Here is a 15384-nt window from a genome sequence, read left to right on the forward strand (position 1 = left end):
ATCCGCTAGAGCAAGTGTGAAACCCCATCGACACCATCGACTTTTGACGCGTTGCCAACTCACCTATCAGCAGTCCGCGAACGCACCCCCCCTCATCGTCGTCGTCGTCATTGTGACCTCACACATAGGACCCGATCGACCATGTCCCTCCCGTTTGTGTTCACGCTCTATCCGATGCTTCTGCCCTTGGCGCCGCACATCCCGCTCTTCAGGCTGACTTTCCATTTGGCCTCGACACGGGTCCGGGGCGGTACATGTCCACCCAAGTCCAGCGCGCAAGCTCCAACTTGAGTCTGGACACTGTTGCTCCTCGTCGTCGGTCCATCGAGCAACAACAGCGGTCGATCAGCTGTCGGACCGGGACTTGCGAATGATCATCATCGTCATCATCATCATTACCATGATGACCCGTCGAGTCCGGTACGTCTCCTCGCCCGTCCGGAAAGTCTATCGCTTGGCGAAGCGACATTTGGTTCTACAACGCGCACCGTCAGTCCAGTGAGTGATATCCCAAACCCTCGTACGATCGTACTCATATTCCCATATTACGTTTTTCATTGTAATACTATCCATAACAGGGCTACAGACCGCCAGTGCATTTCCGTGATGTGCGCGAGTTCTAGACGAAATACGAATACGGCAGGTGATAGACGAGGTGCGATCGCAGGGCTGGAGCTGCTTTCGCGTCCAAAAGGAACGGGGGAAACAAATGATTGACGTCCTAGAGACAATTGTAACGATATTGACATAATACTAGACACATGATAGAATAGACTATTACCTTTTCGCATCCATATTGTCGCGACCGCGCCGCACACATTGCAAGCCAGGCACTCGATGGGATTCGAAATCATTTCAATACCAATAAAACCCTGTTGTTACACACAGAAGAAAGAAAAAACAGAAACAAAACAAAAAAGCGCGAAGTAAAATTGAAAAAGAGGGACGAAAGGCATATAAGCGGGATATTAAAATAAGTACAAGCTAGGTTCAGCGTTGGGTCGTGATGAAATAATAAAATGCACCGAGAGGACATCCTGGACGACGGCTATATATGAGTTATGACAGCAGGCGCAGAGGGGAGAATTGAAAACTTTTGAGGGAGAATGAAATGCAAGAGCGGGTCGAGTTTGGATGCATGCAAGAGATGAAAAAGATCATATCGAGTCGAGCCAGCGGCGACGCAAACAAAGCGAGAGCATGTATTGAGAATGTGAAGCATATAGGCGCGCACTAGGCGCTGGAGTGGGAGCGAGCTCAGTTGACTTGGACAGGCGATGGCGAGCGGCGGAGAGACGCGGGAGAGCCGGCCCTCGGCGTCGAGCCCTCGGACGAGTTGTTGGACAAGGTGCTGGAGACGGCGCGCAGAGTACGAGCAGTGCCTCCGAGTAGCCAGCCAGGTCGTCGCCTCCAGTAAAGAAGCAGAACCTGTCATCAGCATCACATAAGCAACCCTGTCTCCACTTTGTACTCGACAACGATCTACTCACCGATCGAGGAATGAACTGTAGTTTGTGGGATCTACCTGGCCTGGCATGGGCATGCTCAGCGGTTTGCCCAGGTCAGCCTCGACAATGTCCGGAGAAGGCAGAAACTCGGGCGGAGACGATGGAGACTGGGAGGGGGATGAGGCCGAGGTAACAGAGGGAGTCGAGGCAACACTGCCGCCCAAGACATCGCGATTGACAAAGAGGTCTGTGCCATCCATCCACGAGGCAGGGATCATGTCCTTGGTGGGTTCATCAGCCGGGGCACCCGAGCAAGTACGTTTGACGCCGGGAGCAGGGAAGGACCAGGCATCAAAGTAGGCAGCGCGGTGGTGGTGACGGCGAGGGGCAACAGCGACAGGCTCGGCGGGAGACGGGAGATCGAGGCCACCCGATCTGACAAGGGGCTCGACAGGTGCCATCCGCAGGCGAAGCATCCCGTCCTCAGCATCCCGCGGGCTTTCGCACAACTTGGCCTCGGAAATGTCGCGGCGCACTTCTGTCGACACACTCGGGCGCTTCTCGTGGGTGCGCACATTGCGCTTGGGCGCCGCGGGATCGGATCCTTGCTTCAACTCGGGCATTCGGAATGCGTCGGCACACGGGCGTTGGCGAGGAGCAGCCCCGAAATCATATCGCGAACCAAGCTTGGGCGGAGCGGGCTTGACCTCGGCAACAATCGATGCAACAGTCGGCTTCTTGGCCTCGAACCCGCTGAAACTCATCCCACGCACACTGGGGCGCGGGCGCGACTTGATTTGGAGCTGGGGAATAGAATCGTCGTCGTCTTGCATCGCACGCTCGAGCGACTTGCGCAGATCCGACATTTGGTCGCGCGACCTCGACTTGGCCGACCAGCCCGAGTTCCATCCATTCGTCGTCGTCGTCGTCACTGCTGGCTCGCGCTCCTTGGTAAACGACACCATGTAGTTCTGCCCATTGTTGCTGTCCCAAATCTCGCGCCCCGATACGGTATACCTTACGGCAACAAACAACGTCTTCTCCTCGATCCGATGCAATACGTCTCCAAGCTTGATCGTGAACCCAAAGCGGTCGATGCCATCGCCCACAGTATCGATGTATCGCGCCGACACCTCGCTCGTCGTCTGCCACCAATCAAACGTAAATCTGGCCGCGACCCACTTTTCGTATGCAAGGTTCCGGACGAGGACACGCCCGACGAGAGAAGATCCGTCCTCGGAGAGCGTCAGCGACTGGACGCGAATGTCGGCTCCTTCGATGGATGCGTTGGCGGGGACATTGGTATTCTTGACCCTCAATGCCTTGCGCGCGCGTTCGTCGTCACTCGATCCGTATCCGGCGCCGGCGCCGGCATTGCCCCGACCGTACCATGGAAACTCGTTGCCTTCGCCCTCGCTCGTCTCAGTTGGGCTCCCATCGCGAGAAACGGCGGTCGGCTTCTGCTCGGCAAGGAACAATCGGACGTGCTCGAGCTGCGCATCGAAATGGACAAACTTGGGTGTCGTCGGTGTCGCTGGGGCCGAGCGCGAGAGGGATTTCTGGGTCGGGAGGCCGCCGGACAAGGTGTGTGCGTGCTTGAGCGAGGGCTTGACGAGTTCCCCCGACTTTTTGCGCAGCGAGGGTGTCGGGGTCGTTGCGGTCGCTCGGCCTACGGGCTCCTGTTGCTGTTGCTGCTGGGCACCGGTAATGGCAGCCTTGATTGCGTCCATGCTCAACCTGAGCGCGCCATTCTTGCCCGAGTTGATGGGCAGGTGCTTGGGTGTGGGCTCGACGGGGGCGAGCACATAGTTCGACACGGTCGCGTTGCTCGCATCGGCCAAGACATCGCTCGAAGGAAACGGAACGGCCTCTTGCTCTCGTCGGACCCTCCTCGCACGGGGGTTGAGCGCAAGGCAGGGCAAGGGGGTCGACTGCGAAACGTGCAGCAGCGGGGTAGACGGCGAGGCCAGGGCAGCAAGCATGGTCGGAGCGGGGGAGCGAGATGGATTCAGCCCAGACCCGATCCCGGCTGAACTTGTACTGGGCTCGTTCTCGTTCTCTGGGGTGGGGGGCACAAACGTAAACCCAATTCGCACGTTTCCTGCCAGATTAGAGTTGGGTGTGCGTGCGCGGCGTGGTACCCCGGGAAGCGGTGCGCCTGAAGAGGGATGACATAACAAGACACATGTTGCGATCAGTTTCTTTTTTTTTCATACTTTTGGGCGAGGGCCCATGGGAGAAGCCGGTGCATGTGGCCGATGATCTACTTACTGGATGAATTGGCTGCCCGCTCGGTTGGGGAGATGCGTCCGCGGAGAGAGCGAGGGACGCTGTCAGTCCCGGAAGAACGTAGGGCATGATGTGGTATCTGCTTTGAGGGGTTGTAGACGTAAAACTAGTGCAGTATATATATTTGGGCCCTGAATAGGAGTCGGTGTCTGAACTGAAACAACGACAGCACGCGATAAGCGGTCAAGACTGTGAATGCGTTTTAACCCATGTGCATATATGTATCTCGTTTAATATTGCTGCAACATCACGCACCAGAGCAAGAGATTCTTTTCCCCTAGGTCGGAGGGGGAATCGCACGGGGTTCCGGGAGGACCGAGAAGAGTATATATAGGAGATTGATTGCCGCAAAAGAGGCCGGGGCAGGTGAGAAGGACAAGGCCTGTTTATCTAAGGGCGTGGGTGGGAAGGTCAGCCGAGTCTAGCATGGGAAACCACCACACCCAGGCGCCATATCTCATCTCGCAGCCCCAGGTCCCGCAACCCGAGTTCCGGACGAGAAGGGACGAACCGGACAGGCGCCGTGGCGGGCAAAGCTAAAACCTCACCTGCGACCCACTTGAAAAATAAGAGAATTTCCTGGGGGGAAATACAATCAACCAACCCTCACCCATCCGCCTTTAGTAATAAAAAAAACAAAATCTGCCGCCGGTACTCTAGACCCATGACGTCAGCCCAGGGACACTTGCTTTACGAGGCACATGGGTGACATCACACACACATTAATCTCTCTGGTTCTTTGTCTCTTCTAGTCCGAGCAACGACGTGATTCCGCATGGATCATGTTAAAATAACCGTCTATTTCCACAGGGCCTGTTTGCCCCTGGCGAGCCCAGTGTTTGTATATTTAAAACCTTGTTTATTATTATTGTTTTTCGCCCGATGACGGTGGTGACCTCACTGCTCGAGACCAACCGCCCGACTACGGCCACCGAGGCTCGCTAGCGGTTACGTCCGACCGACAATCATTCACCTGACTAAACCGACGACACAGTTCTTACGCCGATTGGATTCTGAATTCCGGGTTCTGCAGGTCTGGCCCTACAGCTAGGGCAGGATCGATCGACCGCATCGTTGTTCCTGCCTTTGACTCCGCTACGCAAACCCGCTATTAGCACCTCTGAAATTGAGCATCATGTACTGTAATAATGCAACGTGCAATGAGGCCTTTATGCCGTATGCCCCCCCCCCTACGTATACGTCTGTGTCGTCTTTACTCTCGCCTTGACGTGGTTATAATACACTTGGACGTCTATTACGCTCGATCACTGCCCAGCTAGCCGCGCAACTCTCAATCGGGTTCCTCGTCCAATCGGATCGCTTACGGATTCATCAACAACGCCACTGTATACCGTGCAATAGGCATAAAATGTCCGATAAAGGCAATCTAAAACACGTCACATATACCTAAGCACACTCAAAAGTCCATACAGCATATCCTTATGTTATAGAATCGACTCTAGAAGATAGATAACCCCCGGCCAAAGATCTGACACTTCCCGATATAGCATACACCGCCCTATCGCCCGCCCAGACTCTTTCGACCAGCGGAACCCGCGGCGAGCCATCGCGAAGCTTCGGACCGGGCCCGTTCGAGCGCTTCCATCCAGAGCCGCGCTTCCCTGCTTGAACTCGCGCGCAAGGCGATCGTGTCTCCGCCTCGGGGATACGCGACTTGGATCGATATCGTTTGGTCATCTGCTCCCCCCCAGAAAATCAACGATCCATAACATCGCGCACGTGAACGCGGTCAATGCGCATAATGAACGAGTTTTGCCGACAGTCCCGTAAAATGAAAGGCACGCATTGCGATTTACGTTTCGATTGGATTAACGTTTGAAAGGCCGTGTGGGAAGGGAATGGATGGGTCAGATGGGATGGGTGGAGCGAGGTCCAAGGTTCGACACAGGGTTAGCACGGTGAGTAGTCGGAGAACGAGCCATGGACGAAAACAGTAAAAAAAGTTTTTGTTTCAGTTCCGGCTCTCAGACTAGTACTAGTTGAACGGGGCGCGTACCTTTGCCTTCTCTCACATTCAGCTCCGTCAACGCCATCGGCTAAACCACATAACACAACCACGAGGCGATAAGAAAGATATCCCACGAACCCAACGAAGCTGGTTCGACAAGGCGGAAAAAAAAGAAACGTACCATTCGATACAGGCTCTCCGCCGCTGCATCCATGAGAATCAAGATATCGTTGCAGAGCACCGCATGCAGTCGGCGCCCACTCTTGGCTTTGACGAGCACACCTTCTTTGATTAGTCGACGCGGTCCCATGTATCGGGTGGGCGCGGTGAGGTCGAGATGTCTACATATGGGTTCGCGATTAGTTCCTTGATCCAATCCTCGTTCCCCGGTCTTCCTCAATTTCGCCGTCCCCTCGACCCAACGTCAAATAAAAAACTAATCTTCCTTTTCTCATTCCATCCCCTCTTTTTTTCTTACCAGAAAGGTGCATGAAAGAAAAGATAAAGAGGAAAAAAACGTGGTGCGCGATGGTACGTACCCTTGGCCGACATACAGTCCTTTGGAGATCTCACCCAACCGCTCGGCGCCCTCGCGTTCCCGAATCGCCTCGTTGACACCCTCGAGAATTCGTTCGGTCGTTTGAATAGCATGTGAGATCTGTACGCGTTCCCCCTCGGCTTGGGTATGGTGTAGAATCTAGATAGAACCCGAGTTGGGTTGCGGGTGAGATGTGGGGGATGGGCCCATTCTGATAAGTAACCAAAACCAGTCCGCTGGAATAACACTCGACGGCACTTGCCTGCTTCATCAGGAGCGGATAACGAGTGATACGCTGCATTGGGATAAGCAGATAGGACGAGAGGTCGAGGTTCCGGATGTCGGGATCCTCGTCCCGCAGGCGCTGAATGCAGGATGCAGGGTTAGGAGTAAACTTTACACACAGAGGTCGTGGACGGACCTGGAGATGACTCGCTAGCTCGGAATTAGTCTCCCGCAGCCCCTGGAGAACCTTGATCGCTGGTGCTTGATGCACGCAGTACGGCTGCACATCCGGTCAGAAAATAAAGACAAAAGGGGGTGAGTATGACCTAGGCGGGGGATGTACAATGGGGGACGTACCATGTACACGGCCATACCGTTCATATGTGCGTCTAAGATGTCGCCAATGTGATCAATGTATAATCGACAATCCTTTTGTCGTTCTTCCAGAGAGCTAAGGAATGTCTAAAATAGGTTATACTCAGTTCAGGATCTTTCAGCCGAGAGAACTCGGCTCTAACCGTGTTGCACAGCAGAATATCCTCCACGTTGGCAAAGATTACTGTCGCCGACTTTTCATCGAGCATCTGAACCATCGACGCATAGAATTTCTACATGAACCTAATTTTGAGAAACCGGTTATTCCCGTCAAACGAGGAACCACCCACCTCGACAATCATCTGCAAATCCCGTACGTAGGCGCTCTCTGTCGCAATCAGCTCGAATATCGCCTATAAACCCCAAATAATTCCAGCCACGTCATTCTACTATATTGAATTCGACAATTGAACCAACCTCTTGGCGCTTGCGTTCATCGTCTGGAATCCCTTCACGACCGACTTGTCGACCAAGCTTGTCCACGACTGTGCGCGAGGACGTGTTCGTACATGCCAGCGAACCATCATCATCGTACAATTCAAGTCAATTCATTCAATTCTTGGACGCTTACCATTCCAAAGGCTGGGCTCGAGCCACGCTCAGGCGTAGAGCTGATAGGCGCGCTAATCACGGGAGCCGAGATTGTGACGGTTGCGCGAGGCTTGTCTCGATCGGATCCGCGGCCAAAGAAGCTCTTGATCGCTGCTTTCGTTGAGTCGGTTGCGGAGGGTAGAGATGAAATCGTTGCGCTCGGAGAAACAGGTGTTGGAGGGACGCCGATGTTTGTATTGAGATTCGGTACGCCCTCAAACGAAGACAACGATGCACGAGCTTCCCGACTTTGTCTGAATGCCTGGTAACGTTCGTATGCGTCATCGATTCTCAGGATCGATTCAGTCTCGGTTTCATCTGGCGGTTCGGGTAGGTTTATTTCCCGGGAAGATGTACCCGGCGAACCGCCCTCGCGCGGAGATGCGTCTGGTCCATCGTCCGAGGGTCGTTGCCGTAAAGGAGCCTTTGGAGCTGGTCGTCGTTTCCTAGGAGGTCGGGGCGGAGCCTGTTTAACAATCAGCCCGGCAGCCTCCAACACACGCTGCCGTTCGAGGTGCCGTGCAGCATCATCAGCATCTCCTGCCTCATCAGCAGATGAATACCCGTCCTCAGAAGATTCTTCAAGATCAACACCCGACGCGACAGACAATCTCCGAGGGTCAGTACCACCTGTGGTCAAACGCAACTCTGTGCGCTTCGTCCCGGGCTCTTCGTCTTGATGCGTGTCGTAAGTCACACCAGGCAATCCAGAAAACACACCATTGGTATTGTGTAATTATCGCCCATAGCGTTTGTTTTGGGTACATGTAAGCCAGAAAATGCAAAAAGAGAAAAAAAAGAACACCGTTTAGCCTAGTGCAGGAGAAATAATTAAGAACCGAGCTGTGGGGGATCGGTCCAATGAGACTCACCATCCATGAGTTCTAGATAACCGGCGGGTACGATGAATATCATTCCGTCCTTTTCAGCTTTCCACCAGTCAGCTTCAGACTTGTCGACGATCGAGAGTACGTCGCCTTCGACAAGCGGAAGTTCGTCTGCGTTGGATCCTTCGTATGCGTACAGTGCTTTCGCTTTGGCGACTAGCTCGTTCGTTAGTATTAGTGTCTTCCCCCCAAATTGAGACACTCACTCTTCTCAACAACATCAACATAACTGCGCGGGAAGAACCCTTTTGTACCCGTCTTCCTCGTCGTGCCATACCACCAATCGCTCCCAGTCTTGGATGGGTGTGCATCAATAATCAAGTTCTCAGGGAACGAAAGATCCTCGGCACGCTGTCCTTCATACGCGTACAGAGACCTCACAACATGCGCTGTCCCAATTTGATCAGTTTTTTCAGACTCCAATTATGGAACAAGATGATACTCACAAACAGAAGTATCAACGTCCGCCATCGTGTCGTCTGCAACAGCAGCCTGGACCTGAATAGCAGGGACACTTGCGTCTTCATGCTCATCCTCTTCTCGCATCGAAGGCATTTGAGGCACAGCAGCGCCAGCAGGGAGTCCTTCAGCCGCAAGACCCGCATACCAATCCACGCTCTGCCTATAGTCCGCCTTGGGTCGCTGGGGGGTATCGTCATACGAGCCTGGCGATGTCACGTCCGGTGCCGGCGCGGGAGGAGGGGAAGGCTCGCGCTGGGCAGCCTGCGTATTAATATGCGACGGAGGGGCCGAATCTCCAACCACAGCACCTGCCATCCAACCCCGCTCCGGTCGTTCGTGACCGTCTTGCGGAGCCTGGATCCCATCTGGATAGCACTGAACAACGCACCGCGGTCGCTTGGGTCAGCGCTCGAAGTCGCGGCGGGAGGCTTCCACTTGGGTGCGGACGGCGCAGGTGGAGGGGGAGCAGGTGCGGGCGGAGCACTCGTCGGGCCTCCGACTGGGCTCGCCCCCCACTCCCTCCTGGGGGACCGGCGCTCTGCGGTCGGCCGGGTAAAATCCCCGAAAAGAGCTGTTCAGCCATCTTTTGCCTTGAATGCCTCGAGACAAACTCTTCGTCCGAGTCGGAATCATCGTCTTGCGGTTTGTCGCGGATAACGTCCCAGTCGTCATCGTCGTCCTTGGGAGGCTTGTTGTAGTAATCGCCCTGGACGCTTGAGGAGCGACGATTGTGGGTGTGCGAAGGAGGCGACAAACTCGACGAGGGCGTGGGTGCTGCGGGTGGTGGTGGTGGAGCAGGGGCAGGTGGAGGAGGCGGAGGGGGAGCAGAATCTTCAGCAGCGGGTGCGCCCCATGGGTTGGCTGCCGGGGCAACGGGAGGTGAAACGACCCCTCCGCCTTGTTGAAGCTTGAAGAACGGATTCGTGCTCGACGGAGCTGGTGCAGGAGGAGCGGGGGGAGCCGGAGGGGCAGGAGGGGCAGGAGGGGGCGGAGCAGGAGCCTCAAACGCCTCGTCCGGACCGAAGGTTCAGGTTCAGGTGCACGGCACGAACAGGCGCGGGCGGGCGGGAACACGAGATGGTGCAGGCGGAGGGGCAGATTTGGGGCTGCTCGCCGAGCTTCGAATTCAGCTTCGGCCTTTTGAGCCTCTTCCTCCTCTTTCCTCAATGCTTCCAGCCGTTTCTTGCGTTCCTCGAGGGCCTTTTGCCTCTTCAATAATTCCTCGTCTTCCTCCTCGTCGAATGCAGGCGCAGCTGGTGGGGCGCAGGTGCAGCAGGAACGGGTGCCGGAGCCGGTTTATTACGGGACGCTGGGGGTGGCGGCGGAGCACCTCTCGCTCCAGGGGCCTTGGGAGCAGGAGGAGCAGGTGCAGCCTTTGGAGGAGCAGGTGCCGGACTCTCAGGCTTGGGTGCGCCTCCTCTCGCTTCTTCTAACCTCGCCTTGCGCTTCGCCTCTCGTTCTTCGGCCTCCCTTTCAGCAGCCTTGGCCTTTTCTTCGGCCTCCTTTCGTTCCGCTTCCAGTCTCTCTTCAACGGCGCTCGGGCCGGACGGTTCCTTGGACCCTCCATAGCCGGCCACACCCAATTGCTTCATCCTGGCCTGAATCTTGGCTTGTGTCTCAGCTTTCAGACGCGCCGCACGTTCTCCGCGAGTTTCGCCGTGTGGAGTGGGCGTAGCCGGTGCAGCCGGTGGAGGTGGAGGCGGCGCCGAGTCCGCGGATGGCCCGGTTGGAGGAGGAGCAGGTGTACGCGCCTTGCGTGGGGGAGGAGACGGCGAGCGCTCTCGCTCCCTGTTCCTGGAGTACGGACGATCCCGATCGTCGTAATTACGCGAACGGGGGCGTTCATCCTCGTACCCTCGCGAGCGAGGCCGATCATACGATCCACGAAGATATCCGACGTCTGGGTCACGATCACGATCTCGTTCACGTTCGCGGTCTCTGTCATATCGGTCACGATCACGATCACGGTCATAGTCGTCCCGGTCTCGATCCCTGTCCCGATAGCTGCCTCCCTGGTTGCGCTTATCCCGCTCGCGCGCCCAATCACGATCGTCATCCCGACGTCTCCGGTCCCTGTCTTCAATCTTTCGCTCGACCTCTGGAATACGCTCGTGCATAAGAGCCAGCAACTTGCGCTCAAGCTTACGTCGCTCCTCGTCCTTGGACACGCTCCTCGGCCCGCGAGAAACGTAATCTAGATCGTCTTGGACACGCCGAATCTCCGACTTGAGTTCGTCCATTTCTTGATCGAGATCGTCTTCGTACTGGTCTCGCGCGGCAGCCTTGTCCAGCGCCTTGGACGCGTTCTCGAGTTGGCGCTTCATGTCGGCAAGATCTGAACTAGGGCTATCATCCCCGAACCGAACACGACTCCTGTCAATGTGTCGGGCGGCGCTCTTGTAGCCTTTAACGTCCGTGTCATCGTGTCTGTAGACAGTACCGTCTTTGCGATCAGTTGGACCGGCGTCGTGGAACGAACGCTGGGGGGCGCGGGAGGTAGGAGCATTGGTTGCGCGCGTGTGGGTGTCGTTTTTAAGCAAATCCTTGAGGAAGCCTACTTGGTCGCCGAGGTCACGCGCCGAGGCTGGGACAAGTTCCGGTGGGAGGACGTCAGGTATTTCGTTTCCGTTCAAACCTAAAAATCGAGTGAGGCAGAGCACGCTAGCCAAAAACGGTCGACATACGTCTAAAGATGAGACCCATAGCTACGTGAAATTCAGCGAGATTAAGCTTTCCCCGGTTATCACCATCGGCTAAAGTCCTAGACAGGAGTTAGCCTTTATGAACGTGAAAAACCTGGGTAAGCTTACCATATCTTGGCGAGATCCTCGCGCGAGAGACCGCTCTGGCCAAATACTTCGAGGGCCACCTGACCACTAATAAAACCTGTGCTGCCCTGATCCCAAGCACGGAAAATCTGATCGTAATTCTTTTGCTCGTCGCGGGTTAATTTCCAAGGGATACGAGGTGCAGCGGTACCTCTCTGCTCTTCATTGTGTTGCTGGATCGACTGCTGGAGTGACTGGCCGTGCTGAGGACCACCAGCAAACTGAAGCGCGCCGCCCTGGTTGGGTTGAAAGTTGGCAGCGGGCATGAATGTATTTGTCATCATCTGGACGCGCGGATCGTGGAATCCGGTCATTTGAGGAACAAGAGGAGAGGCCGAGAGGCCGCCGCCTGCACCTTGCCATCCTGTAGCCTGGGGAACGAGAGCGGGAGACGCGGATAAGAACCGTTGTTGCTGCGCTTGCTGCTGGAGTCCCTGGGGGAGCGGCGGGACTGGTGGGACCCCCGAAGGCTGTTGGCCAAAGCCTGGCCGCTGACCAGGGAACCCGGTGGCCTGCGGTTGGAGACCCGGAAATCCCGTGGCCTGAGGCTGGAGTCCCGCTTGAAATCCGGGCTGCTGCTGGAATCCCTGTTGCTGGAATCCAGTCTGCTGAGGTTGAAAGCCTGTTTGTTGAGGTTGAAAGCCTGTTTGCTGGGGTTGAAAGCCAGTCTGTTGAGGTTGGAACCCTGTCTGTTGAGGACCCAAGAACCCAGATCGCTGCTGTGGGAATCCCGTCGCCTGCGGTTGAAGTCCTCCTCCAAATCCACCAAGTTGTTGTTGCTGTTGCTGATATTGCTGTTGTTGCTGCTGCTGGGGCTGTCCCCCCGGCCGCCAATTCGGATTCATCGCGGTTCGACGTTTGTCAGACGCGTTTCGCGGTGGTGGTGGAACAAGTGACGTCTCTCAAATACCGTGACAGCTTGATTAGCTCATCACACCCTGCCTAAGCGCCGTCTTGTTCTAAACGGGATTCTACTGGATGTTCGTCCGCACTTGGGACAGCCTGCACAGGCGCGCATATCATTGTATATATACAAACACACTTGGACACTCTATCTCGAGAAACACATTCATTGCTCCGACTATCATTTGGATTACCAATACAAACTTGGAAATTCGACTTTCCCACGCGTCCAAAGTAGGCAATTGATGGAGGTGCCAGTGCCCCTTGGTATGAGATTCATTTGTACTTACCGTTATTTCACGTCTCTTCACACCTATACCTCTAAGATCGATGTATTCAACAATCTGATGGCTTTTTCCGACCTCGGGGTAATCGAGCACTTGAAATCCGCGGGGTAGCTAGTAAACTCGTCGACGTCAGTGCCGTTTCGTAATAAAATATGGTCACTTACCTCACTAGTACATTGGTCTTCATATTAACTTCTGGAATGACGTCGTTCCCATCTTTGTCCTTGATAGGTCTGATCTCAAACAACGCTAAAAGTGTCGAGATGGTGATAAACAATGTCGATTCAGCCAAATGTATGCCCGGACACGATCTTGATGGGGTATTAATGCATCAAGAGCGTGAGCACTGAATGAGGTACCAGTATCTTACCTCCTACCAAACCCAAATGTAGGCGGGGACGGAGTTTTAGGGTTTAGGAAACGATCAGGATTGAACTTCTCCGGTTCGTCGTACACCAACTTGTCATAGCTCATCGCCCTATGTCACTTTTAGAGCCATATTCCACCCGGCTAGCAGCCAAAAACCTACCAAATATTTCCAACGCTACACCAAACTCGAAGTTAATGTCTGTTGATAATTTTATGTAATAAGACCCACATAGTCGAACCCTTGGGTATTCTCCATCCGCGGTACTCATCGTCCTCAATTACAGCGTGTGGAATCCCTACTCGATCTCAGATTTTCCTCGTTCGAAAATAATAAAAGCATTCAGCTCACCAAGAGGGCCAACAGGCTGCCACCTTAGCACTTCCTTCATCACGCACTCTACATACACGAGCGCCTCGCGATCGCTCATTTCCGGTAGCCGATCGTGTCCAACGACAACGTCCACTTCAGCTTGAGCCTTTGCAAAGATGGACTGGTTGAGGACCATGGCGAGGATGAACACAAATGCGGTTGCCGATGACTATGTAAACATTTAAAAAACGAGCACAAGTCGAACTGAAATGGACTTGCAGTATCAGATCCCGCTGTGAATCGCGTTTAATAACTGAAAAGTCGGACCAAGGTATGAACCTACCGCCGAACAGTGTTCCAACAACCCACTTGATCCTGTCCTCTTGTTCTGAATATTCAACGCCCGTTCCGAGTTTACTCTCAAGTTTCGCAAGGATCCCCTTGAGGACCGAGTGTGGGGCTATGCCTTGTGCCTGTTGAGATATTTTTATGTAGCAGTCGAGTATGTTCAATAGGACGGCGAAACGCGTACGATTTGCTGTTTAGTATAGTTAAATGGAAAATTGACCACCTCTTTTGTCTCTTCTTTCCATACTTTCACAATCTTTTTCCACCCCGACCCAGGTACCCATTCAGGAATGTATCGTATCCAAGGCATAACATTCACCAAGAAATCTAGATAAACCAATAAGAGCTCATTAACATCATACAAGTGACAGACAAGATATATACGCATATGCGTATTACGCACTTCCAGGAATAGCAGCTTCGCCCCAATGTTCCATTGTCGTTTCAGCAAGATGGAGAAAAGGATCATGCGCAGACGTGACTTCATATCCGTACACAGCCGCAAGTAGGGTGCTCCCCGACATCCTACAACTCACGATCAATTACTATGGTCGAATTCTTCCGATGTCTACGGAAAACCAACCTTTTTATCTCTCCCATAAATCCATCCGGGTTGTCCACGATTCGTCGTAAAGCAAGTCTGACATGGTTTACGACCAGAGGCCAAAACTGCACGCTCGCTTTTTTGTGCAGAGATATATGGGTCAGACGACGTTGCTCACGCCATCTTTCACCATAGGGCAATAAGCCTGTAATCCTGCAGTCAATCCTGTCGACACATTTTAGTGATCGAAATGAAGATCGCGGGATGTAAAAGACTGACAGGCTCGGATCCGATACCATAGGCAATTGCGTTCGACTGGAGTAAATGCTCGATCTTTGTTCCAATAGTTCATTTGCAGCTTTTGCAGAGTTGAGAATAATTATTGTCTGTCCGAGAACAGAGATGGATACGACGTCGCCTATGTTATTCTTAGCGCCGTATTTACTTCACAGGTAAAATGTGTATGACGTACTGTTCAAGTCCTTTCCCCATTGCGCGTATACTAGATGCTCATCGGACCTGGGCAACGCTCGTAAATGCCCAATCAAAGGATCGGCCTTTGGGCTTGGTGGAAGTGGGAGACTGTGTGCTCGGGAAGGTTTTGTGTAAATTGCATATGTAAGGATACCAGCGAGAAGCAAAGTTAGGACGATATCCCAGGCCATGATGGCTCCACAATAGTTCCGCCACTTTCTGGCTTTCTTAAATACCAATGTGAATTACAAGGCATGTCGTAATACCCAGAACATCCAAGGTAGGTGGCACCGATAACGGCTTCGTTTCTATATTTCGTTTAGCACGCATACCTGAGTCCTTCTGTTACGGGAGCGACGTCGGTTAGAAACCTATAGTAGGGTATATGAGAATATGATCTTTTGGTCCGTAAGGCAATATACTTAATTGGTGGTATAGGAGTATAATTTTTGGAAGAGTATTGCGCCAGAAGCGGGGTAACTTTCTTCATACAAAGGTGTGATATGCAAGTCATCGGCGAGTACTTACATGCCATTC

General features: G+C 53.8%; 1 protein-coding gene across 1 annotated transcript; it reads right to left on the bottom strand.

Moving 5' to 3' along the window:
- Nucleotides 1–208: 208 nt before the first annotated feature.
- RhiXN_01329 (cytochrome P450 family protein) lies at nucleotides 209–15038 on the bottom strand (the record flags this gene model as incomplete). The annotated part of the gene is made up of 35 exons (XM_043321148.1): nucleotides 209–475; nucleotides 585–721; nucleotides 1235–1428; nucleotides 1491–3606; nucleotides 3720–3843; nucleotides 5888–6047; nucleotides 6246–6403; nucleotides 6468–6608; nucleotides 6666–6749; nucleotides 6827–6931; nucleotides 6988–7077; nucleotides 7135–7197; nucleotides 7262–7318; nucleotides 7416–8110; nucleotides 8308–8478; nucleotides 8529–8711; nucleotides 8769–9045; nucleotides 9093–9306; nucleotides 9396–9793; nucleotides 9859–10037; nucleotides 10088–11419; nucleotides 11469–11545; nucleotides 11595–12511; nucleotides 12806–12913; nucleotides 12972–13113; nucleotides 13173–13280; nucleotides 13332–13346; nucleotides 13401–13467; nucleotides 13521–13710; nucleotides 13757–13954; nucleotides 14014–14156; nucleotides 14233–14354; nucleotides 14413–14598; nucleotides 14653–14791; nucleotides 14846–15038. The coding sequence occupies 35 exons, from the start codon at nucleotides 15036–15038 to the stop codon at nucleotides 209–211; spliced, it is 9750 nt and encodes a 3249-aa protein (XP_043186971.1).
- Between the last annotated feature and the right edge of the window lie 346 nt (nucleotides 15039–15384).

The sequence above is a fragment of the Rhizoctonia solani genome, chromosome 16, assembly GCF_016906535.1.
Source record: "Rhizoctonia solani chromosome 16, complete sequence".
Classification (NCBI taxonomy): domain Eukaryota; kingdom Fungi; phylum Basidiomycota; class Agaricomycetes; order Cantharellales; family Ceratobasidiaceae; genus Rhizoctonia; species Rhizoctonia solani.